The sequence below is a fragment of the Perca flavescens genome, chromosome 17 (assembly GCF_004354835.1).
Source record: "Perca flavescens isolate YP-PL-M2 chromosome 17, PFLA_1.0, whole genome shotgun sequence".
NCBI classification, from domain to species: domain Eukaryota; kingdom Metazoa; phylum Chordata; class Actinopteri; order Perciformes; family Percidae; genus Perca; species Perca flavescens.
The window spans coordinates 1316935-1344763 of NC_041347.1; the positions used below are offsets into that span (position 1 = coordinate 1316935).

The 27829-nt window shown below is 40.6% G+C and overlaps 1 protein-coding gene across 1 annotated transcript; it reads left to right on the forward strand.

Annotated features, from left to right (window-relative positions):
- Nucleotides 1-27615, forward strand: valopa (vertebrate ancient long opsin a). Its single transcript, XM_028603542.1, has 5 exons — nucleotides 1-491; nucleotides 4904-5114; nucleotides 18078-18195; nucleotides 20950-21183; nucleotides 27322-27615. Exons 1-5 carry the CDS (start codon nucleotides 128-130, stop codon nucleotides 27556-27558), a joined length of 1164 nt encoding a protein of 387 aa, XP_028459343.1. The 5' UTR covers nucleotides 1-127; the 3' UTR covers nucleotides 27559-27615.
- The last annotated feature ends 214 nt before the right edge of the window (nucleotides 27616-27829 follow it).

The window sequence follows — 27829 nt, forward strand, 5'->3', positions numbered from 1 at the left end:
CAGCGAGTTTAACGCAAACTAGTGAGCTCGCACTGTTCAGGAGGGACTCCACGTGAAGTTGGGAGTGTGAGAAACAGAACATAAACAGGATTTTTAGTTAGTGTGGCCTACACGCTGGGTATAGACAATGGATGCTTTAAGTCTGTCAGTGAACGCTGTGTCCTACACTCCAGCGGCTGAACTCTTCACTCCTGATGACCCGTTTAAAGGACCCATCAAGACCATCGCGCCGTGGAACTTCACTTTCCTGGCTGTGTTCATGTTCTTTGTCACCTCCGTGTCTCTGAGCGAAAACTTCCTCGTCATGTTTGTCACTTTCAAGTACAAACAACTCCGACAGCCTCTGAACTATATCATACTTAATTTGGCAATCGCTGATTTTTTGCTCTCCCTCATCGGTGGAGTAATAAGTTTCCTGACAAACTCCAGAGGTTATTTCTTTCTTGGGAGGTGGGCTTGCGTCTTGGAGGGGTTTGCTGTCACTTTTTTCGGTAGGTTTACCTGTTTGTTTTTTTAATTGTCTTCCTGGTGCTGTAATTGCAGGGCATGCTTAAGACAACTTCCATAATTGGGTGTCTAGGTGTCAGTCTCGGAGCATTTTAATTCACATATTGGCACACATGGCACATTCTCAGACTTCCGTCAGCGCTGACTGTTCATAAGTTAGAGCATCTGGGAGGGAGGTAAAATAAAAGTGACAAATCACTTCAACTACAACTGTTGCCAAAATGAAAAAAGTGGACTGAGGATCAGGGTGTCAATAACTTTGCTTAGTTTCTTTGAGCATTCATATATGAAATGATTGTTTATGTAAAATAAGCAATCCTTACTATGTCAGAGAAACATACTAAAATTCAGGGCTGTATAATGTTGAACATCTGATAACTTGTGATTAAACAAACTGATATTAAATCAGTTCTGCATTACTGCTGCTTTCAGTATTCTGCTAAAATACAACATTTCCATATTATTTTATTGAACAACTTTGAACACATTGAGTTGAATATAAAGAGACACCACTAAAAAAGTTACATAATAATGTGCAATTTTCTACTGATTTTTGTCTTTCAACTAACACCAAAAATCAGAGTGTCATTCGCGATATTTTGCGATGTGTTTATTGCGCCAGTTGATATCGTGGTGACGATAAACCAAACAATATATTGTGCAGCCCTATACAGTATACATAGAGTGCAGCATAAACATTAACAACATATGAATGATTATACAAAATGTTTTTAAAAGTGAAAATCTTCTTGTTTAATCAGCTGTAGAAATTAATTTTGTAAATCTATTTCAGCTTGTATGAGGCACTCTTTCAAGCTCATCACCCATAATGGAGCTCTGCGAGTGTAATCTGCATTACATAATGGCCATGCAAACTAAAGCTAGAACTAAAGGATTGAGATGATGGACGTTAGTGTGCGCAAAGTCAATTCTGAGTATAAATTGTGAAGATAAAAGACAGGAAAGTTCCTTGAGTTCAGGCAGCAGTCGAAAAAGTCACTACAGTGTCCGACTCAGGGGTAACTCACCTGTATTTTTAGGAGCCCATGGTGTAGATTTTTGAAAATTGTACCTGTATAAAAAAAGACTGTAGGATCAGTAACAAAAGCCCAGTGTGAGTCTTCAAAGCGGAATTCAAAGCATGCTCTGGAGCCTTCTCACAAACTGCAGTGCATGACTTGCCATAAGTAGGTTACCAGCACCGTGACCGCCAATAACATTTCAATCAGGAGAGACGAGTGAATGAAGTAAAGATGGATGCTTATTATAACATGCTATTTAAGTCTTGGTAGAAAGTCTTCGGCGCTTAGAATCTAAAGGGAGTTTTGTAACTGAGGGCCAGCAGCTTAATAAATCCCCCCCCCACATGGAGTCCAGACACTGGTGATCCGCGATGACTGGCGGTGATGGGGAGGTGGAGGGGGGCTTTGCCATTTGCGACGCTTTGTACTGAAATGACAGCTGACAGCAGCAGAGAGGAGAACAGATTTTAAACAGCTGTGAACGCAACGTGCACATGACAGCAGCATGACTGCACTGAAGTCAGAGAGAGAGACTCCTATTTAAACAGAGGCAGCAGCAGGATGATAGGCTTACAATGTAGGCGTTTCGCTGAGCTATTGAATAGATGAGATCAGCTGATGAGAGCAGCTGATAAGATAATTGACAGCCCCGGACATGACAGCAAGGAATAATGCATGAGCATGTGTGTGAAGATGGAATGCAGATGCGTGAGAAATAAAAAAAGGCACTCACTGAATTTATGCTCTAGCTTCAATTAACTGATCCCTACCATAGAATAGAAGGCTCTGAAAAGGTAAGCCAATCTGTCACTTTTTAGTCACAGACCCTTTTTTGCAGACTGGGGATGTTGTTGGGTCACAATATGCAAGACTACTATTTACCTTCAACAGTAGTGGAAGAAGTATTCAGATCCTTTACTTAAGTCAAAGTACTAATACCACACTGTAAAAATACTCTGTTACAAGATACAAGTCCTGCATTGAGAATGTTACTGAAGTAAAAAGTATGTTAAGTATCATCAGGAAATTGAATTGAATTGTGTTTAATCAGCTAATCATATCAGCTGTGCCTATATATTACTACGTAGTTTTATCTATAATAAAACCTTGTATTTTATAAACTGCATGTGTTTTGTGCGCAAAAATCTTAATTTGTAAAGTATCAAGTAACTAAAGGTGTCAGATGAATGTAGTGGAGTAAGAAGTACGATATCTCTCTGAAATGTAGTGGAGTAGAAGTAGAAATTAGCATGAAAAGAAAAGACTTGAGTAAAGTACAAGTACTTAAAATTTGTACTTAAGTACAGTACTTGAGTAAATGTACACAGTTACATTCCAGTATTGAACTTAACTACAAAGACGTACGACAAAATCAAACTTTGTCGGAATGTTAAGGGTGGGGAAAAAGACTGACTTAAGACAGCTTGGACTGAGTTTTATGATCACTTTATACTAAACAAGAGGCGATGGGAAGGCGCCTCTAGCATCATACTCATGATTTCATTCAGATATTTAAAAAAGATTGTTTGTAACAGTGGAATCGCTTGAAAAGTCGTTTGGCATAAGTCAGTGGATTGTTTTTGTGGTCTCTGCTGAAGCTCTGTTTAAGACGGATCAGGTTCCCAAAGTGGGATCCTGGGTGTCTGGTGAGTGGCCTGCAGTACATTGGATCAAGAGAAATAACAACCCCTGATTAATTCAGGCAAAGGCTCCTTATTGGATTTAGTAACAAGGTTTGTGCGATCTCATATTGGCAACTCAGACATCTTACAGAGGAGTGACAGAGGAAGTCACAGGATGTCCTTATTACGGACTGTCAAACTGCCATATTTATCAACAACAGAAAACATTAATTTAAAATAAATGCTCAGGAGAAAATATTGAAAACGTGTCCATTAAAATGACTGTGGAGCATTAATCAGACAGCTCCTTATTATGAGTTACAATATCCCATATGGATCTTTGCCAGACCTGCATTACATTGCTTGTCAGTTGTCATATAGCCTGGGATATTACACTTAACATGCTGATACTGATACTGAAATCCTCAAGACAATGAATTTCTCTACATTTCTCTAAGTGCACTAGAAACTTGGTGTATGGATCTGAATGTCAATGGGCATATTGGGTATATTCCCTGGTGGATCCTGGTGTGTTGGGTGTTGTGATGCATTGAATCATCACAGAAAAAAGTACTATTATTCATGATTAAGGACTGTATGAAAACCAATATTGCAGGTCAAAGAGTGCTGTAGCACATGGCAACTCAAAACCTCATTTTATTAGTAGGATGAGAAGCCGACGCGACGCTAAAAGAAACCATCTGACGTGATAAATTATGGTTGAGGACGCCAATCAATAGTCCGCTGAAGTGAGGCTTACATCTTCAAGGGGTTTGTGGTGGAAAGCCACTTCAATTTAAAGTCTTGACAGCAGTTTCAGTGATTGACAGCTGTGTTGCATTGGTATCACCTGTGCACGTGCACGTGCGTATATGTGAGGAAGTCACCAAGTGATAAAGCTGAGTAGGATGGATGCTCCACTTATTATTCTGCTCAGGGTGAAAGTATTTTCAGTTACTGCTTATTTTTAGTTTTTTAGTTTTATCTACTTGCAGCTGTGCTTTACAGATAAGTACATTAACGCGTATTGGGTAAAAACAACTAGAAAAATACACCCTTTGATGGTCAGTTTTAGTCCACTTTAAAATGCTACATATACAGCATTGGAGTACTGGTGTTAATTGTATTAGTGAACCTTTGCAGAGGCTCTTTTTAAATGTGTGTGGCATAATTAAACACCCTGGTTTCCACCGCTCTTATTTTGTCCTCTCCAGTTGAAGTACTAGAAGTACCTGGCTGTGAAAAGATAGGTAATCTGCGAGAGAGACTTATTACCATAATTACAGTCAGCTTTTTTGGGCCAATTAAGAGGTAGCCTAATGTACCCACTCTGTACCCACTCTCTACCCAATCATAAAACATTTTTAGCAACATACTGCCACTTTTACCTCTGCACAGTACCCAAGTGACATATGTCAACAATTGATAAATGTGGTTACACTACAGGGGACCTCTTAACTAGGAGGTCCGAGCTGGATAAGTTCCAAAATACTAAATAAACAAATGGAATTTTACACTTTGAAAGAGGAAAGCAATGTAAAAGGCATGCAAATGCACACGCTATGTGCTCAAATGTGGAGACATTCCAGAATTTGTTTTTTTTCAGGTGTATTACTGTCATAGCAAATGAAAAGCACAGAGCTGTGATTTTCATAGTTACAAAAAACTAATTCCAGGACTTAGTGGTGTGTGTTTGTGACAACTGTTGTCGAACTGCGCTCCTACAAACTGGCATCCTGCTGTTTGTTTCAGGGATTGTGGCCATGTGGTCCCTCTCTGTTCTGTCCTTCGAACGATTCTTCGTGGTCTGCCGGCCTATGGGAAACATCCGACTGCAAACGAAGCATGCGGTCCTGGGTCTGGTGTTCGTCTGGACCTTCTCCTTCATCTGCACCATCCCTCCAGTGCTGGGCTGGAACAGTTACACTACAAGCAAGATCGGAACCACCTGTGAGCCTAACTGGTGAGAAATGAACATTTTATTTATCTCTGTCTGTAACCCACAAAGAGCTATGACTGTTTCAACCATTAGATAACAGAGATAAATTGAGGTATTCTTATGAAAATTAACCAGAATAGTAGCCTGACAAGCCAGACCCACATCCAGATGTAGGGTCTGGGAACTCACCATTGACGGAGCTCGATCCGAGGGGCGGGATAAACGGTTGTCTTTCAAATTCCCTCTGCACGTAATAGGATAGCGCTACAACCAGGCAGAGCAACAAAGAAGGTAGCGAAGCTAGTTGATAGATTAAACTTTTGCCATATCCGGTTGGCAAAACTCCGAACCCATCTTCCTTTTTTAAGAATTTCTGTGCTGTTCTTTGTTCTTTTATCAAAGAAAAGTTTAACTCCAAGTCTTCCAGAAGTCCGCTGTTCCCAGCAGCAGCAGCCATAAGCCCGCCCACCGACTCTATACACAATGTGATTGGCCTGACCAAAATTTGGTTTTTGCAGCTTGAAAGTCAACGGAGAGTGCCTAGACCCCCCTTGGCTGCCAAATAAATTTGCTGCCACTAGGGGGAGTCTAGATTTCTAGGCTACCAGAATAGAAGACAAAACTCAAAATGGACTCTGCGGCAGGTGCAGCAAGCATTATTAAGCTATATAAGTTAAATAGCCTGACACTTCTTATTGAATCAACAGCAGAATAAAGTATCACCAAGGCAGACAACACAACATCATTCTTCAAACTTGCACCGTTTATGGTGAAAGCGCTTTTAAAGTTTTTGCAGCCTCACCTTGGTGAGTGCAACAGAGTCACCTTGAACTAGAGTGCTTTATAAGCATGGAAGACTATAAAAACAGTATGAAGGACTATTTGTCTACTACATGTCATGTTTCTCAACACTGCTAATTTATAGTTTGAGGTAATCTGCTGTTTGTTTAAAGTCAGTTGCTTTTTTTCTTTGGTGTGAATTTATTTATGTTGCTGTCTTGGCCAGGAGTAAAAGAGATTCTGAATCTAAATGAGAATACTCAGGGAAAAATAAATGTAAAATATGAGATGGATACACAATAGTAACTCCACAGTGACTGCCGCGACCAACACACACATGAAAGCTAAAAGAGACACTTCACAGTTTTTACACACTGCATAGCGCAAAAACACACACACACACACACACACACACATGGTTGTGTTCACCTGCCTGAACCATGCATACATGCAATTTGCTCTAGGTTAAACTTCTCTGCTTAGTCATTCTAAAGCTGCTTACACACCAACCAGACGGCCAACCGTCGGCAGAAAAGCCAGTCGGACTGATCAGTCTCCCCGAGTTGGTCAAAAAAATGCTTCAGAACACACCGAAGAGACGAGACGTAATACGTCTCCATAACAGCAGGCGGCGCTAATCTGTATTGTTGCCCAAAAAATGAAAACTGGCAGCTGATTGGGCGAACGCGTTAGCACTTAGCACTTAGCATGCAGGTGGAGCATTAAATCAGTGATTATTTGAGGTAGATGCAACCTTTTAAAAAGAAAAATAAGTACAATAACACATATCCCAAAATGACGTCATCCTTAATTTTATTGTTGTGCATGTTTGTACTGTTTACTAAGGCCAAGCAGCTAACCCTTTGTTGAGGAGAACAAAGTGAGCATAGAAGGTGTCGAGCTACGAGGCCTCAAACATCACTATTGTGGACAGTGATCGTATTAAGTTCCACAAGAAGAACTAACAACAACAAACCTGTGGCAAAGTTTGAGGAATCTACTGGCCACCGCTAGTTGATACGGCTAATATGGTAGCAAACGGTTTAAGTCTACTTGCACATCCAGTAGATACGGAGCATCATTAGCATTCATTTGGTCTCCACCAACTCATAAGGGAAATATTGGGCTCTTTAGCTGCTGAATGCTCCACTTTGTCCATCGGCTAGTCACTAACTTTGTCTGTTGTTATTGAACCAAAACAGTGAAGTTGTTAGCTGTAAAGCAGATCATAACTGCAGAGTTGGGTGGTAATTCTCTGTGGGTTCGTCACTATGAGCGACAACTTTACATTAAAGTCATTTGACCCATTGTAACTATAAAAATATTGAATGCGGCAGCTTTAAACTAACTCGTAACACTAATCTTAATACCAGACTTTAACCTTGTGCTAACCCTGGTGATTCAACCTTACCTTTATAAATACCCCTGTAGAGCTGCAACGAAATCATTTTTTTAAAGTCATTAAAAAAAAAAAGAATCTGGCTCCTCTGGTACCATCTACAGCCTGTAGTGCGATTTGCAAAACTCCACAGCTCCCTGTTCAGATGCACCAATCAGGAGGGAGTGTCTAACTGTGTGTCAATCACTGTTCATGCACATGCATTCATTCTCCCCTGTGGGGGGAGGGGCTTAGAAGACAGTTTTGAGCTTTAGCCGAAAGGGGGGAGGGGCTGAGATGTTGTCGATGTTCACATTTTTTGGCTAAGTCCTGGATCTTCACAATCCTACCTACGGCACCTTTAACACACACCTTGCACACAAACAGATAAGGTTTTTAGACATTCCACACTCAGCCCTGTGGCTCTGATCTACATTGCTGCTTAAGCTGTATTAGCTCCAAGCCCCCAGGAGGAGCGCTATGTCTATATGCCAACATGGGTTTAGCGGATAACGGTGGTACTGCGCCCCATGGCCCAGAAAGACTTTTCACATAGACAATGCATGGCGAAAGAAACGTCTATATTTCAGCGGATCATTTGTTTCGGGGTATATAACTTACCAGCTTGAACAATGAAAGGGTCCTTGTTTAAAACGTTACGTTTTTAACATTTTTAACATTCACTAGAAGCGAATCCAGAATTATTAAATTTGAAATGATGAACGCGCATAATGGACGCGAGCAGACCCACGGGACTGCGCACGGCCGCTCACATGACATGGCTCATGTTGCTAGCTGTAATAATGGATATAGCTAGTGGTTGTAATTCATCATGTGTTCTATTAATACGTCCATGGTATTATCTTATAAAGTTATGATACATCCGAGGGATGTATGTATGTTGTAAAGCCTGTTACGTGGATGTAACGTCATTAGCGTTTCCCAAACTGGCGGGGCTATCAGCTAGCTAGCTAGTTGCTAACATCAGGTTTAGCTAGCATGGCTGTATTAAGATCATGCCTACATAATGTTACTACAGACATAGTGATTACATCGCCCTGGTTCTCTCTTATGATACATCCGAGGGCTGTATGCTGTAAAGCTTGTAACGTGGATGAGAGATGAAGCCATGGATGAGCTCTGTTCACAAAACTGCAGGCTAACTGCTAGCTAGCTAGTAGCACGACATAAGTATTAAATGTCCTTGGTTGTGTAAATACATCTATCGTTTATTTAGCTAAGCATGTAAACGACCGGGAACAACGAACACACAGTGTTTAACGTTAGTGAATATTTTATACAATCGAAACGGCGAGTTCCTGAGTTCGCCACTTGTAAGAGAGACGAGAGAGACGCTCATGAACGAGCATGTTGCTACCGGTTGCTAAGACAACACAAACAAATTGTTGCTAGTGCGCGTGTCCATCGTGACGTCATGGGCCAAGAATGCGGAAGAGCCGAGCTCCATGTTGTCTTAATGCGCTTTTGAGCACTCTCATTGGAACGTACGGGGCTTCCTGCCGATCACTGTATCCAGTTCTCTTAATACATCCATGATTAGCTCACACTGTGTGAAAATGTCTTACGGAAAAAGTCAAGAAACAGTTGGGCTCTGACCTTGGCCCTCAGGGTGCCATCTGGGTAATGCTATTTAGCTGCTTTGATCAAAGGTGTGCAGATTGAGGGCTGAGTGTTTGCCTCAAGCCCTGTAAGGGAACCATTGCTCAAATGAAGCACGTGGGAGTGAAGGGTTCATATAATACAATTAAGAGATCACCTTATGGAGATAACCAGCGCATAGATGACCCACTCCACCTCAGCATGAGTTCTGTCAGAAAACATTTGGTTAACAGCAGGAGCATTACCAGCACAGGTGTTCCAGGCCCAGAATGTTGCCACATGCCCATCCTGATGCATTTTTAAAAACCTCATTTATGTGTGTCTTTTTATCTCTGGATACATGCAAATATTCAGCACTGGATGGCTTCAGAATTTTAAAAGCATACTTGCAAGGTTTTGAAGGATTGTGCAGGAGAATTGGCAGTAGGTGGCTGTATCCTCGGTGAGGGGTGTAGATGAAATCTACCGCACCTACTATGCTGCTGACTTTCCTCCAAATCCCTTCCCGTGCTCAGGTTGTCAGACATTTATTACAAAGATACACACAGAGATAAAGGTTTAACATTGCAGTCGTGTGTAGGAAGTCTGTAAAATAAGTAACACTCGATAGTAAGGTACAATTCATATAGGTAAGTAATGTTTAACAAGTGGTGTAGTCTACGTTATACGCAGGTATACCCAGTACACCCACTAAGAAAGCTCCAGGATTTCCATATACCCACTTAAAAATGCCCAATGACACGCTACAACATACTTTCCATTATATTTTTGATATATTTTGAATTGTCATCTGTGTTTTTTTTCTTCACATAGGCTAAATAAAGGTATTTCCACCGTAAATTGGTGCATAAAAGTGTATCCGAATGGAGGAAATGAAGTCATTGCTCAATGTGCATCAAACAATCATGCATGAGCATGCTCAATGCTCAAAACTTCCCTGCGGGAGGACACCCAGACCCCCTTCTATGATATGGCCCCTCCTCCCCCAGAGGCAGATTCTGGCCAATATACAGTACAGTATACCCACTACAATACATTAGACTACACCACTGTGTTTAACTAATGCATGACTCATGAATTAATGCAGGATGTATCATGCATTCCTGTTGCTTACCATTAACAAATGATCAAGTCACTATGAGTTGATGTGATTAGTTCACACTTAACAGATCATCAATTAAAATTCACAGTTACTTCATACATTAATTGATACACAATCAAAGTAACATACAGAAATATGAAGCTTTTTTTTACTGAAATGGTCATGTACAGGTGCCAATTGACAAATTAGAGGAGAATGGACTGAAATTGAGAAAAAATTTAATATTGTCATATTTCTATAAGAATAGTTAGCCTGCTTTCAGGGAGGCCTAGCAAATGCATCGGTCTGAAATACACTTTTATGTTAGTGGAATCCAGCTAATTTGGCTGCCTAAAGTAATGGTGAATTAACATTCCTTAATTGATGATCTGTAAAGTGTGTAAAATAATCAGTCATGGTGACTTAATCATTTGTTAATGGTGAGTGTTATGATATGATAGGTCTTTTATGGGAGTAGGTGTGGTTAGTTATTGTTACTGTGTAGACAGGTGTTTTCTATGGGCGCCTCCCCGCATCCACACCTATTCATTCTAGCATCTATTTGGGCCCTCCTCACATGAGAGCCCTGGGCACTCATTCCCATTTCTAACCCCAGTCCGACACCCTTGCATGTTGCATTTAACGTGAGAATGAGACCTTAGTTTGCCTGGATGAGCGTACACCTCCCTATGATTATGAGGGGTTGTGTTGTTTTGACTCGGTTATTGGTGGCTTCCTCCTCGGAAACGACAGCTGTTCCACCTTATAGCATCTTCTCCGTAGTCGTCGGGGCTCCGCACCAGCCCACTCCTCGAAGTTCAGGTTTTAAAAGTTGCATTTACAAATAGTCGTGTTGTCGGATAGACAATTTTTTTTTTTTAAATAGTGTCTTGTCTCTCGTCTTGCTGCTTCAAGCTATCAGCTTCTCCTTCCGATTGCATCTCACACACCTGCTGCCTCCGGGCTTAATTAGAGTCACCAACAACACCCCCCCTAATTGTTTTACAAATAGTAAATGGTATTGATGGTCGAATGAAGCTTCGCGAACCACTGTCTTTATTTTCTGAGCTCACTAGATGGCGCTCTCTGTTCAACAAAGGGTTGAAAACACACTTTGTTCATCTGAATGCCAGATAGATGCCTCTGCATAATATACTTTTTGAAAGATGATTTATATTTAATTAACCAAATATTCAGGGGTAACTTATTCCAGTTTGTTATGGTTCGATACATAACAGTTTTTTTAGGCTAGGTACAACAATATGACCATTACTAGCATATCTGGTGTTATGGCTATACGTATTATTACAGTTAACAATTTGGGTTGGCATATTCAAATTAATAACATAACTAAATAGAGCTGCAAAGATTAATCGATTAATCGGTTAGTTGTCAACTCTTAAATTAGTCGGTTTGAGTAATTGTTTAAGACAAAAGTAAAAATTCTTTGATTCCAACTTCTTAAATGTGAATATTTTCTAGTTTCTTCTCTCCTCTATGACAGTAAACTGAATATCTTTGAGTTGTGGACAAAACAAGACATTTGAGAATGTCATCTTGGTCGTTTGGGAAACACTGATCCACATTTTTCACCGTTTTCTGACATTTTATAGACCAAACAACTAATCGAATAATCAAGAAAATAATCAACAGATTAATCAACTATGAAAATAATCGTTAGTTGCAACCCTACAACTAAACCTATCATATCATAACAGTAAGCAACAGGAATTAATGACACAGTCAGCAGTGATTCACGCATTAAATCATCATGAGCCATGCATTAGTTAAATATTACTCCTATTTAGTACTTTCACTGTTTTGTAAGAAGTAAGAGTGGTGGCTGATGTAACCAGCTTAACAGCATTGATCGAATACAAGGTTGTAAAATATATATATTAAAAAATGAACAATTTAACATTTTATTTTTGACAGGATAGCTGAAGACATGAAAGGGGAGAGAGAGGGGGAATGACATACAGCAAAGGACTGCAGCTTGGAGTCGAACCCTCAGCCGCTGTGTTGAGGAGTAAACCTCTATATATTGGCTCCTGCTCTACCAACTGAGCTATCTGGGAACCCACAGAAAGGATTTTAACATTTTATATTTCGGTGTTGCCCAGTAGTAGTGTTAAAAAAAAAAAAGTCAGGTTTGCTTCCCAGTTTAAATGAGGAGATTTTACTTTGACAGGCTGTTCGTAATAAATCGGCTGGACTGGTTCATGTGATACACCTCATCAAAAATGACAGTTTGGCTTTCGACAGCACTCTTGGAGATGATTTAAATGCCAAAATGGCTCATTAAGTCACTGAATGTCAAATTACTTTGGCCTTCTGACCAAATGGTGGAGCTGCTGCAGGCATGCCATTTAGAAAAATAGCAAAAACAACAGAAATATTGTCAGAGATACCAGTGTCATGATACACCTTCTTTAATGTTTTCTCCCATTGAATATTTGAAGCTTGTTATTTGGTTTGGCATGATGGACACAGATACATTTAGGCTATTTGATTACTGCCACACAGCGCAGTTCTGGGGGAAAGCGAGAGAGCTGCATGGGATAAGCAGAAAAAAAAGACAAAATTATCTGAACTATCTTTTTTTAAGTACCTAATGCCGCTGTTGGCTATTATTTTGATGATTTTAGCAGTCATCTCTTCGTTCATGAATTCACTTATTTTGCGTCTTGTAGACCTACGTTCCTAATGATCCAATACCCAAAAGTGTGTGAGGACACTTAGGTTTAATACTGGCTTCATCGCTGCTGTGAAATACATGTATTATTTGATTTTGAAGGAGTATTCTTGTGTTGTTGTTATTTAGCCTATAGAGTCTTTTGCATGGTTAAATATATAATATGTAACTTTTTTCACATTAACAATATCTAAAAATGACTACACCCATGTTTTATATTTTGTTGAAAACCTAGAGAAATCTGTAATTTTATTCAAGTCCGTGTCATTTAGTAGTCGTTGCCCGTCATTGGCGTCATATCCCCTTTGAGCAGGTGTCAGCGTTAGGGTCTGCCAGAAGCTGCCATGATTGACTTTTATTTTTATGCTACACTTTTTTGGTCTTGGTTGTATTTGCCTATATATTTTAACCATATGAAGGATTTTAGTTATTGGAAGTTTTTAGTTTTAGTTATCAGAGAAACACGCTTAGCTAGCAGCAGCTGAACAGTGTTGGAGAAACACTCATTGTTAAACGTGAATCTGATTTACTGATTTATATCACTCGGACTGTTTTGAAAAGGAGGAGACCTCTGCGCATAATTTGTCTCCCTGTAAAAACCTCCTGAACGATAAACACTGAAGGAGTTCTAACCAGGAGAACCTGACTGCAATGACGTCTTTTGTTATTGTTTTGATTGATAGACCCCTAGCAGCAGAAAATGACATGGTGTACGTTTCAATCAATCAATTTCATTGAACCTACCGCCAGACAAATTTCAGGTGGTGACCTCTTAGCCTGACAAGCCAGACCCACATCAAGATGTTGAGTCTGGGAGCTCACCATTGACAGGGCCAAACGGTTGTCTTTCAAATTCTCTCTGCATGCAATAGGATAGCGCTACAACCAGGCAGAGCAACGAAAAAGGTAGCGAAGCTAGTTGATAGATTACATTTTTGCCGTAAAAACTCCGAACACATCTTCCTTTTTTAAGAATGATTTCAGTGCCGTTCTTTGTTCTTTTCTCAAAGAAAAGCTTAACGCCAAGTCTTCCAGAAGACCGCTGTTCCCAGCAGCAGCAGCCATAATCCCCCTGGCTGCAAATTAAATTTGCTGCCGCTAGGGTGCGCCTAGATTTCTAGGCTACACTGACCTGGCAATCTGCCCCAAATATTCCTATTTCTATTTCATATTATGGCCATGATGCTCAAAACACATGGACAGCATAGGGCTGGGAACTGTTCCCATCTAGTCAAAACGCACTATACTGCCAACCGCTGGATGAAAAAAAAAAGTAGAAGCAACTACTTAGCTGAAGCTACCCCAAAATATTGCTATGGGAAAACTACAGTCTAGCTAGAGTGAACGAGGGAAATACAAGAAATGGTTAACTTAGCAAGCTAATCACAACTCTTTATTCATTGCCAATAATATAACCTATCTCTATAGTAGGCCTATTCTAAAACAATATCAATCCCCATTTGAATGTTGTCACTGAAAACTAAATGTCATAGGGTCCCTGTTAATGCTATTGCACCGTTATATCCTTCAATTGATTGAGCAGATGAGATGGATATTTCAATTCAATTCAATTCAATTTTATTTATAGTATCAAATCATAACATAGGTTATCTCGAGACACTTTACAGATAGAGTCTAGACCACACTCTATAATTTACAAAGCCCCAACAATTCCAACAATTACAGTAATTCCCTCAAGAGCAAGCAGTGCGACAGTGGCAAGGAAAAACTCCCTCTTGGGAAGAAACCTCGGACAGACCCAGGCTCTTGGTAGGCGGTGTCTGACGGGCCGGTTGGGGGTGTGATGAACAGTGGCAATAGTAGTCACATTAATAATGGAACAGTGACTGGATGTAGCGGGAAGCTGCAGGGTTCAGCAGGAAGCAGCAGGGTTCAACAGGAAGCTGCATGACATTGCAGGGCACCGCTGAGCTCAGCAGGGAGCACAGCAGGACCACGGCAACAGCAGGAACCAGGATCTTGGTGCCAACGTTCTCCAAGGAAATACGCTGGGGGAAAAAACATAAGGACTCCGGGGAGTAAACTCCCCAGAAGCTAGGATTAGTAACAAGCATTTCTGGGACGGGATACACACAAATAGTAATAATAATTGTAATATAAAGGGAGAGGAGAGAGCAGGTCAGTGTGTCAAAGGAAGGAAGTCCCCCGGCAGTCTAGAACTATAACAGCGTAACTATAACAGCGTAACTAAGAGAGAGACAGGTCATAAGGAGAGGTAGCTTTTTCGGGCTTAGAACTCTCCCCCTGCCGGATCGGGCTTGGCTGGCCTGCCTCCCTCTACTTTGTTATGTATTATTAATCTAACAATTATGAAGAGAAGCAGGTGGGCCAGTTATGTGAACACTGCAACTCCTCACTCCCTAAATATAAGCTTTATCAAATAGAAGAGTTTTAAGTTCATTCTTTAAAGCGATTACAGTTTCTGCCCCCCGAACCCAGATCGTGAGCTGGTTCCATAGGAGAGGAGCCTGATAACTGAAGGCTCTTGCTCCCATTCTACTTTTAGAGACTCTAGGTACCACCAGTAACTCTGCCTTCTGGGAGCGCAGTGCTCTAGTGGGACAATAGGGTATTAGGAGCTCTTCTAGATATGATGGTGCTAGACCATTTAGAGCTTTGTAGGTCAGGAGAAGGATTTTAAACTCAATCCTGGATTCAACAGGGAGCCAGTGCAGAGAAGCTAATACAGGAGAAATATGATCTCTTTTCTTAGTTCTTGTGAGAACACGCCCTGCAGCATTCTGGATCAGCTGGAGAGTCTTAAGGGACTTATTTGAGCAACCTGACAGTAGGGAATTACAATAGTCCAGCCTGGACGTAACAAATGCATGGACTAGTTTTTCAGCGTCGTTTTGAGACAGGATATTCCTAATTTTGGCAATGTTACGAAGATGAAAAAAGGCTGTTCTTGAGGTTTGTTTTAGATTGGCATTAAAGGCTATATCCTGATCAAAAATAACTCCTAAATTTCTGACAGTAGTGCTGGAGGCCATGGCAATACCATCCAGAGTAGCTATGTCTTTAGATAATGAGGTTCTGAGGTGTTTAGGTCCCAGTACAATAACTTCAGTTTTGTTAGGGTTTAACATCAGAAAATTATAGGTCATCCAGGATTTTATATCTTTAATGCACGCTTGAAACTTAGCTAGCTGACTGGTTTCGTCTGGTTTGATTGACAAGTATAATTGGGTGTCATCCGCATAACAGTGAAAGTTAATTGAGTGTTTCCTAATAATATTGCCTAGAGGAAGCATATATAAGGAGATTATTTATTATATTGAAAAATATTTCAGCAGAGAGAGAGAGAAGCAGAAGATTGGCAGAGCAGTTGATTTTGAGGGAGCCGGTATATTTGAGGTCAGTAGTGGTCTATAGGTCTAAGGATTGTTTTGTAACAGTAAGCATTTGTTGGCAGGCCTAGGCACTATGCATAGCCTAAACTAAATCATTTCCTTATATTTGTTATATATGCTAGCTATATTCTAACCAATTTAACTTTCTTCATTCATTGGCTGTGATAAATTAAATAAATATGTAGATGTTGCCTAAATGTAGACTAGGCTAAAGATGAGCACATACCCACAGACACATGTGAAAATAAAATGAAAGCAATCCTACATACAGTATATACAGTAATCATTACTCCAAATCTTGTATTCCTTCTGCCATCAGGTTATTGTATTTAGACAGTAGCCACTTTAAATAGGATCCGTATTAATATCTTACATGATAACGTATGCAATGATGCCTATTATGCCTATTTTTTTCTTTTTCTTGTACTGCCATTTGTCATATTTGTTTAACTTACCAACTGATTAGCTGTCTGGCCAATGTTTGTCAGTTTTTGGACATTTTGGATGTTGTTTCATGTGACCAATTTGCATTTCGAAGTCATGAAATTAGCATCAGGGTTTTTTATTATCTTAAAGGATAAGACAGAAGGAACAGAGTAGAAATGGAAGAAGAGGATATGTCTGTCACTTTTTACTTGTTAACATCTTGGTTTCGTGAACGGTTGTTGACATAAGTGTAGCTCTAATACAGTAACAAAAGATTTTGCAAACGCAAGTTACAAATACTCTGGGGGCTAAGGCCCCCTGTCTTTCAATCCTAGTGATGTCCCTGCCCCCGAGTCCCTTCATCCTGACGCTGGGACTGAGCTGCTGGGGGAACCAAATGTAGGTCATTTTTTGACCTATTCAGTCATACACCTGAAATGTCACCTTAGATGAACAAATGCAACTATGTACTGTACATCTACAGATCAAAGACCTGTTATGGTGTTTTCTGCACACAGAAGGGGCCATAGACACAAACCTAATGGCATGAGGTAGCCACAGGAATAGAGTATCTTTTAATAAAACAGAGGGAAGACGTGTTGAGTCCAGGTGGAGCCACTTGAGCACAACCAAATGCTGCATGGCTGTCTGTAGGGGTGCAATTAGAAAACCAAAAAGCACTGTATTTTCATGTTCTGCCTTCAGGGGCACTGAATGAAGGGAGAAAAGCTGAATGATTCCATGAGCCCAGAGGTGCACATGGGTCCTAGAACATATTACGGATTACAGATAATTCCAATATCAGAGCCTCGTGTGAGCTTCTATCACAGACCCAGAATTTCTAGCAGCAACCCTGTGTGTTCAGAGTTATTTTGTGCACATACACATACATAACAAATCCCTCACAACTATGCTGTCTTTTAAACACAGCATGGCACTGCCCACTGGCCTCAGTGATTTGTTTTTCAAAAAAGCAATTTGAACGAACCGAGCAAATCTTAATGCATTATTATATTAAGTACTATTTTGCATGTGTGTCACCAAATGGCAATAAAACCATGAGGAATGAGGTGTGAATCAATGTGAATCGGTGTGCGCAGGCCACACTTGGTTCAACAAGGACTGGGGTGCGTGACTATATAGGTACACACACTTGTGTACACACACGCCACTGTCTTCCTTTAATCTGGAGCTTGTTTCATCCGATGGCAGTAGGTATTCTCATGGAAATTACATAATTAGAATGAATTGGTGGCCTCCGGGACCCGAATTGTGTCACAGATTTGTCTCAGCTGTGAAATTTCCCTTTTAACTAAAGCTCAAATGAGATGCAAAACTGTCATCTTTCTCTTTAGCCAGATAAAAGCCTCTGAATGTCAAAATGACATTTACCTCCTTGCTGGGAAACTGTTGGATTGTTAACCATTTTGTTCTTAAAGGGACACACTGTTTGCATCAATCTATTGATTGATCTACTGTATATCTAATGTTAATGATCGGTCACTACGTGTCACTACATTTATTGGAAGCAAACAATTATCGGTTAAAAACTGTATTATGGTCAGGTTAACATATATGCTTTTTACCCAGTTTAAAGTGAATTTAAACATCTTTGTTCTCCACCTCTGAACAGGTATTCAACCAGCGCGATTGATCACAGCTACATCATCGTTTTCTTCATCACCTGTTTCATTCTGCCCCTCGGAGTAATATTTTACTGCTATGGAAAGCTCCTGCAGAAGCTCAGGAAGGTCAGTATGAGTTTTGACATAACACACATGGAAATCATTCATTTATAAATGCAGATCAGACTTTCAGTCATGTTAAGAAAAAAAATTGTTAACCTAAATGTCAAATATTTCTTTAAATAAATCAGAAACATCAAGGGGGCTGGTTGTAGGGCTGGGCAATATATTGATATTATATCGACATTGATATATGAGGCTAGATATCGTAATATCATGATATAACACGTATAAGTGTTGTCTTTTCCTGGTTTTAAAGGCTGCAATATAGTAAAGTGATGTCATTTTCTGAACTTACTAGACTTAGTAGCTGTTCTATTATTTGCCTTTACCCACTTAGTCATTGTTTTCACATTACTGATGATTATTTATCTATACTCTCATTGTGAAAATATTTTGTAAAAGTATCAATTGTCAACCCTACAATATCGCCGCAATATCGCCATTGATGTATTTGGTCAAAAATGTCTTGATATTAGATTTTTTCCATATTGCCGAGCTCTAGCTGGTGATATGAATAAGTAGTTGCGTAATTTTTTAAAAGATGTTTAAAGATTACCAGTATGAGTGCTAAATGATGGGTATGTACAGTACATACATACATCTGTTTAGAGAGACAGAAACTTTGAAGTCAGCAGCAGAGACCAGGAAGGGAAAGTGTAAGAAATCGGCCATCAGTAGTGTGCTGATGGGAGGATTATTACAGCAGTTTACTGAAAATAGTACACTGATTTGGGGATTTTATTACAGGAAATATCAGTGGTGTAGTCCAATGTATTGTAGTGGATATACTGTACTGTATATGTATGGGCCAGAATGAGCCTTTTGGAGGGTCTGGGTGTCCTCCCCTAGGGATGTTTTGAGCATCGACGACTTCATTTCCTGCATTCTGACACACTTTTATGCACCAATTTACGGTGGAAAAACCTTTATTTATTTATGTGAAGAAGAAAAAACAGATGACAATTCAAAATATATCAAAATTACAATGCAAAGTATGTTGTTACGTGTCATTGGGCATTTTTAAGTGGGTATATGGAAATCTTGGAGCTTTCTTAGTGGGTATACTGGGTATACCTGTGTATCACGTAGACTACACCATTGGGAAATATCAGGTATTGGTCACTCTGTAGCTGCTGCCCACTAACTGTTCGTTCTGTGTGCGTGCGGTAAAATAATCTGTTGGCCGTGTTCAGACAGCCTGCGTCGGCCGTCCAATGGTCCGGCAAAAACGAAGGTCTTTCCATTAATTTTGAATGGGGGTAGTGGGTTTAGGCTGCGGCGGGGGGTGCCGCCGGTGGGACACTCCAAAAAACGCAGCGGGCCTGCGGCAAGAAGTTGAAACCGACTCAACTTTTGGAAAACGTCACGCTGCGGTGGCCAATCATGTAACCGGAGATCAGACTTGTCGGTGTGTTTTGAGCTATGGTTTGAGGTGGTGTGAGAGTCCCGGTCTGCAAACAGGAAACATCACTGCCTCTATCGCTACCACAAGAAAGTTTTAAAACACTATGGAGGGTAAAACACGAAACACAAGCACTGAACTGCCCGGGAGTTTTGTAATAGCTGAACAGTAATTGTGAAATATAAAGTGTACTTGTACTTTGTTGTGGGGGTTTAAGAACACAACAGGACGTCACACAAATGGGCCGTTTCGTTGATACTCCCCCCACCACCCTGCGGAAAATCGCTAGATCAGTTTTCTTGGTCTGAATGTCCTGTAACTCTTTAAAGGTGCCCTGCCACACAAAACCGTTTTACTTGCATTTTTTTAAAATATGTTAGGTCCATATGTGTTTGTGTTATGTGGTGAATGTGAAAATGAACTGCTCCTCTGTCAGCTGTAGTCACTGAAAAGAAATAAGCGGAGAAATCAGGCCAGTTACAAAAGCTGGTCAGTCTGACGTGGTGTTGCCTGAGCTCATTACTATTCATGAGCTCGCCCAGTTGCGCTGGGTAAAGGATGCTGAGCCAGGCTCTCAGGCTCTCATTGGCTAGCTGTTAGCCAATCAGAGTCAAGCAGTTTAGCTCATTGAATATTAATGAGAACTGGCACAAATTGAGCGGAGTCTTCCTGCAGGCTTTCTATACCACGCTAGAATGGCTTGAAACAAGGTAACCAAGGCATTTTTTCCACAAAACATGTTACAGACTCCATGGTAGAACTTCAGACATCACCACAAAGTAATGAAATAGGTGTGACAGGGCACCTTTAAATGGAAAACAAACTATGTAGCCTGGACTGAGCGACACACATCTATTCCATTCATGAATGTGCACAGGACAGGGCAAAGGCGTAGGTGTATAAAGAGAAAGACAGTGGGAACAAAAGGGTAGAAAAACATGCTCTGATTTATTGGCATTTCTTTAAAACAAACAAAATCGTCTTGGATAGCACTATGCGCCGAACGGAGCCATTGTGCCGCTGCAAAATAGCCTAAGGAAAGAACTTGTTTTGGTGAGACGTGTACGTTCAAAAGTTGTTATAGTCGTGCAACAGAAAACTTAGATTGGACAGATAGTCTAGCTAGCTGTCTGGATTTACCCTGCAGAGATCTGAGGAGCAGTTAACCATAGTCCTCATAATTCTTACGGAGTTTAAAATTACAACACAAAGAAAGGGGAAGGTGAAAAGAAAAGAAGGACATCCGGACACAACGCAATGCCGGAAGTGGAACGTCGTGGATATAGACTACATCCTAATAGTCTGTTAAATTACAAAGTACTGGCAAGCTAGTCATTGTTCTCTGTTTCCTCCAGGTATCTCATGGCCGTGTGGCTGGCGCCAAGAAGCCGGAGAGGCAGGTGACCCGTATGGTGGTTGTGATGATTGTGGCCTACATGGTGGGATGGACGCCGTACGCAGCCTTCTCCATACTGGTCACAATTCATCCAACCATCAAACTTGACCCCGGGCTGGCTTCCATCCCCGCCTTCTTTTCCAAGACCACTGCTGCCTACAACCCAGTCATCTATGTCTTCATGAATAAACAGGTAACTGAGAGTTTTCATGTTAGGAAGGAATACAACGTGATTCAGCCATATTGATCCTGTTTGCTTGGTTTATTCCAGTATTTATTAGCATTGTCCAGTACCAAACTAGCAGCGTAGAGGGAAAGTAGCCATATTCCTTCCCACGCCAGCGTTGAGACAGCTCGCTGTATGCAGTAGATGAAAGCTGCTGCAGAATACTGAGATGTTTTTTCTTTTTTTTTCTGTTGTTGTTGGGTGTTAGCCTGTCTCTCAATAATGCATGGTGTATGAATAAATGATACATGGAATCCAGAGAGTACAATTTTCCGTGCGTGGCTATGTTAAAAAATACATTAGCCACCTATGGTATGCTTGTGAGGCTTGCCATGTTTCAGGCCATTTACATTGTGCTGTCCAGGTCTTTTTCTCAGGTTAACTGAGACACACTTTTTGTGGCTAATCATCATTGACTGTATAAAGATCGACTACAGCATATATGACAGCAGCCCACACAAAAGAGTGATTATGTGCAGTTCTTACACACGTGAAACACGTTTATAAATTCCATTTGAATTTCTTTCATTGTAAGTTTAAGCTATATTGCCGTTTTGGGCAGTTTCTCTGTAAAACAAGACATCTTTATTCAAAGCAAGTTTGCATTTTTGCTGTGCTGACACTTTCCTCCTATGATCACTACTGGGTGATTTATAGTGTTCCACCGAATATCAAAATAACTGGATTTAACAACTTATTAATTTGCAAATGTGACAGCCCTGTGGGGGACTTAGTTAGTGCTTTATTCAAGGCAGGTGTGCTAAAACGCTCAGGCAGTGGTAACATTAGAAGACAAATCTGCTACTAGAGCTTGAGTAGTGTTTCAATCTAGGCAATGTCCAATGATATGAAGGCCACTTTTAATCAAATACAAACTAATTTAACTCATCGTATATAGCACTTCCTAATTTTAGGGTATTCACAGTGAGTCCACATTTTGTGAAGTAAGACTAAGTAAGTTAGTAGTTTCTTTTTTTTTTTGAGTAATAGTTTAAGTGCTTTACATAAAAGCACACAATAGGATACATATTAATAACACAATACACAATTAAAATTACAAAGTAATACATCAAAAATAAATTTCAGACAGGTCAACCAAACGCTGGTCTAAAAAGGTAAGTCTTTATTAAGTCAGTCGGACAGAAATTGCAGACTGTCTGCAGTGAGGAGGCAAAGCGTTCAAAGTCTTGATGCTACAGACTCAAAAGATCGATCATCACGGGTCTTAGGCTGGGCACAGACAGTAAACTTAACATATTAGATCTAAAGGAGCGAGCTGAGGAATATCGTTGAAGAAGCTCGGCCACATATGCAGGAGCCTGACCGTGCAATTCTCTGTATGTAAAAGGGGGAATTTTTAAACTGAAACCTATATGCAACAGAGAGCCAGTGAAGAGACTTCAGATCAGGGGTAATGTGAGACTGTAGTTTTGACCTAGTGAGTAGTCTTGCGGCAGTGAAGGTGATTAAGGCTATGTTTAGACGGAAACGATCTGAAGAGAAAACGCAAAAGTGGCGTTGCGCTCTCACTTTTTATTCCGCGTCTGGACGAGCGTTGTGGGGGGGGGGAGTCTGCTTGCATATGGTGACGCAAAAGCGTGTGAAATTCGATGCACAACAAAAGCTGACAATTTTGTCTGGACAGACGAGGAGGTGGAGTTATAGCCCTAAACAATGCACACACACAGACACACACACTGCACACACACACACACGCGGCGCACAGACACACACACACACACACACACTCTCGCACAGTGCATTTTTACCCTTTAGATGGGAATACGATAGTGGAGCGTTTTTAAGATTTCCACTCTGAAGGGTGGTTTCACTTTTTTGCGTTTTTAAGCCCCAAAACGCCATCGCCATCTAAACGAAAGGAATATCTGATAAAATATTTTGTCATTTTCACCCATGAGGGTATTCCTGTAAACAGGCCCTAAGAGGATACATGCTAAGTAAGGGGAAAAGAGTGTTACAATAGTCAGTGTGAGATGAGATAAATGCATGTTCAAGTTCAGCATAGTCTGATAGTAGAGACTTGATGTCCCACCTAGACTACATCCTATTGAGACTGAGTAGAAAAAACAAGATGGGTGTATCTTATGGTCTCTAATATTGCTTGAATGTCAATCAATTGAGTGCTACAGTAAACTGTGTCTCCCCTTCTCCACTACTTTGATTGTGGTGTGCTGAATGTAAATCATGTGGATTTAAAATGCTGCTGCAGAAATAGGCTACAGATTAGATTTCTTGATGATTGCACTGGCAACTGTCATTTCCATCAGCTGGCACACAAGCTGATGACTTGCTGTAACTGCACCTACAATACATAAAACAGATTTTTTTCCGTTGGCGAATAAACTGTGCTGGGAAATTGTGATGCTACTGTAAGTAAAGGCACACTTCTTTTTATGATTTTCATTAGGAAATCAAGCAAAGTTTGGTGCAAAGTTACCAAGTTGTCTTGTGAAGCTCCTTTGTACACTTCATATAAAACTGAAGTCTCCTAAACTCCTTTAATTACCTTTTCATGTTAACATGTATTTCACCACATTTTGTCTGTGTTTTATTGTACATGACAGGTTTTTTATTTTTTAATAGATTCTTTACAGTCCCGCCAGTAGAGTTCTTCTTCTAACATTAAAACTGTCAAGGCCAGTTATGACAAAAATGACCTAATATTCCGACAGTACAATTTAAAGTGCTCTATATTCAGATAGGCATGTAGAAGTCCTACAACACGTATATGTGCTTGGCACGACACCTAGATTAGACCTCCATTGCCAGGGAGCTGAATGCAGTGTGCATGTTCATCTGATTGCCCCCCTCTGGAGCTGCACTGGCTGTTCACACAAGTCAGCCAGTGTCTCTGCTAAGACATCCACTGGACAGCTAGCAGCTTCAGCCAAACTACAAGTACTTATACTGTAGAAGTCAGCTGACCTCTACGGTAGTGCTGATTGTGATATCGCTCTCTTTTTCTTAACAAGGATGAGGTGAACCAGACTAGCAGGGGATTCCCATGATGCATGGCAACTGCTTCTTAGAGTAGCTATTTCAGAGGGGCCCCCAGGAAGTCGCTTGGCTTTGAAGCCAATTTGATATAGCGGCCAAACAGTGGAAATACAACTTCCAAAACAACTGTTTTTTTTTTTTACAGAGATGTCTGTAAATCAGTGGATCAATTTTTTTTTGAGCGCCACAACCCCAGCGAAAAGATTAATTTCACGATTCAAATTTCATCCTTTCGGTCCAATAACATTCGGAAAGTCTAGAAGGGGCGCACGATTAAATCATATAATCCCCATTCAAGTTAGCGGAGCGCTAAACTGGTAGCCAGAGGTCTCTAGTGCGCCTGCTCTATGGACCCCATAGTGCGGAGGCAGCACCTATCATCTGGGTTTTATTTTAAAGTTGAACTTTTTTGGCTTCATGCGTCACTTAGCAATTCTCATAGGAAATAAAGGAGGTTCTGCCTGGAGTTCTGTATGTCTCTTTATACATTCATGAGACAGCCTCCTGGATTGTTTAGGTTAAAAGGTGTAAGGTGAAAAAACATTCTAGGAATATCCATTTATCACTTCTACCAGTATTATTTCAAATCGGTTTCACATGAGGTTTGATCAGTAGGAAAGATCTTAAAATATGCATGTAAGATAATGAAGTCTGGCCTGTTTGACAAAAGATACTGTCTAGTCCACACAACATTCCTGCATAGGAGAATAAACGCTCAGGGGTTGTTTGCATTTCTTTAAACCAATCACAAAATTCTTGGGCAGCAGTGGTGGCTCTGCAAGATAGTCTCGGGAAGGAACTTGGTTTGGTGGAACATTTGTGCATCCGCAGAAAAAAATCCCTTATACAATATTAACTGAAGTGAACATATCACACAATACAGTAACGTGAGCTATTTAAATGAGCAGGATAGATGGTTAAACTTCATTTGCTCTTACCAGTGTATTGTCATGTGTATTTTGTCCATAGCAAATCCCCGCCAATCGGTCCCAAAACGTCCCAGTCAGAGAGTAAATGCCGTAACCATATTCTTTGTAAATCTTTACAATCATTCCCCGAACGAACCAAACAGGCATGCCTTGTTGCACAATCCAAATTTTCCTTAAAACTTGCCATTTTAAGCCTGTAACGTTGCTCAGAAGTTTCGGTTAATGTTGCTTGATGCGACCGGAGTTTAAATTTAACTCAAAGAAAGGGAAAAATCCGGCATAACCTCAGACAGCACCTGAACTATCATGTAAATGAACTGTTGTTGATAAAGACGTACAGAAGTACAGTATCAAGTGCATTCCAAAAACAATCTTAAAGCTGCACTAATTCGTATATATATATATATATATTTATATCAATAACAGAAAAAATTACGTAATGTTACAGTTCCCTCAGCTCTTTACTGTTTAGATTCACTCTCATCAGCCTCATCTCCAGACGCAGCACCCGTCCCAGTGTGTGACCAGAACACTCTGTACCTTAGTCCATGATTTGGTCACATAGTGTTCTCTTTACAAACCTTAGGAAAAGGGTCAAAGCAAAATGTTTGTACTGTTATCCAGCAGCAGGTTGCAGCATAAATGGTATTTTTATAATACCACAAATTTCTAGTGTCTGCCCGACAGTAAACCAATGTTTAAAATCAAATATTTTGAATGTGCCCCTCTCTCTCTCTCTCTCTCTCTCTCTCTCTCTCTCTCGCTCTCTCTCTCTCTCTCTCTCTCTCTCTCTCTCTCTCTATTTCCCTGCTGTGCTAACCATGGCAGGCCAGTGCAGTCAGTGAAAATAGTTTTGCCCCAGGCAAACATGTTTTGCTTTCATGCTTTAGGCAGAGTTAAAAAAAAAAGAGCTGCTGGGTTAGAGGTAAACAAGTTGTGCTTAGGGTAAGCTGTGTGACCAAATCACAGAGTAGCATACAGAGTGCTGAGGTCACAAATGCAAAAGTCTCGCACTGTCTCGCATGGTCAAATGTCTTTGACGACTAAAAAATGTTATTCTGGAATAACTGATTTTATCGCTCCATGCAGAGACAGGTATTATATACAGGGACAAATGATACTGATTCAGTGGGTCAATGTGCATCCGTAGACACTGCCATGCCACCCAATAGCCATAAGGGGCATGGAAGCTAACTTTGAGCAAGTGAAAATGAGAATGCAAGCCAGGAGATAATTAGTTTAGCTTAGCATAAAGAATGGAAGCAGCGGGAGAAGCCTGGCTCCGTCTAAAGTAAAAAAACAAATACCTACCAACGTGTGTTTTGTTCCAAATAAAAAACAGTAAACGGAAATTTGTGGTTTTATGAGATACGTGCTGTAACTTTTTCTTTGTGAATAAAACCCATTGACATCTCCAATGTCTACAAGCTACTGTAGATAATGTTACACTATGTAACTCCCTCTAAATCTAATTTGCAGGTTTTACATTTCTGTTTCAGATTACCTGACCGTGATACACAGTGTTCATTAGTGAGCCTTAAAGGGTTTTGGTAGTTGTATATTTTAACTTTAGAGAGAGTCAGGCTAGCTGTTCCCCACTGCTTCCAAGCTGAGCTGCGCTAAATTGCAAATCGTCTCGATCTTCTCATTAGCACATTTCCCAAGATGTCGCACTATTTCAGCAAGCTGTTCTCACTTCCACGTGGGCACTGGGCAGAGCAACTGCTCGATGGCGGCGCTGTAAGATGACAACACAGGCTTTTCACCCAGGAGACGGGGGTTTATGTCCTGTTGGTGTACCGTTTGTCACTTAAACGTACATCTTTTAACCCCACCCACAATCTTTTCAAAACCTTAACCTGCGCGTTAAAAAATGACGACAAGGAGTCCTGACCAGGCACGTTGAAAAATTATGCCAAAGGCATACCCAGAGTGTCGAAAAGTGATACCAGTGGGTCCTGACCAAGCACATTGAAAAATGTTGCAGAAGTGGGTACCAACAGCATTAAAAAGTGACGCCAAGGGGTCCTGACCAAGCATCAGTATTTGAGGAGTTGGGAGTGAGAATGTGTTGTATAACCATGGTCCCCTAAATCAATGTAATTGCAAATAAATTTTATCAAGCGAATTGCTTTTAATTCTCACGTTTTCTTTCCAGTTCAGGAAGTGCCTAATCCAGCTCTTCGGCGGCAAGGTGACCATCCCAGACAGCAACCTCAATCAGACCTCAGAGCGACCTGGAATTACTGCAGAGAGTCAAATAGGAGAAATGTCAGCCATTGCGGCCCGCATACACGAGAGTGGCTCTATGTCACCCAAGTCTGGTGGTTCTCCAACTGAATGTGGCTCGTTTGTCCACCTGCCGATCCCAGAAAACAAAGTGTGTCCAATGTAACGGTAAACTAATCCCAATAGGTGTTCTCTCACTATCCTCTGACACCCATAGTCCATAATAACCTTCTACAATCTAGATGTACTGTGTTTCAAAAAACATTTTGGACAGATCTTTAAATATTATATATATGTTTATATATATCTGCTAGTGTGTCAGGGCACTTGATTAGACTTAATAGCGTTTGCCTTCATGTCCCAATGAAAAAAAGAGACCAAACCTTGACATCAGTGAGTTGAGGGCTAGCCAGTTTTTTTCAGCCTTTTATCTCGTC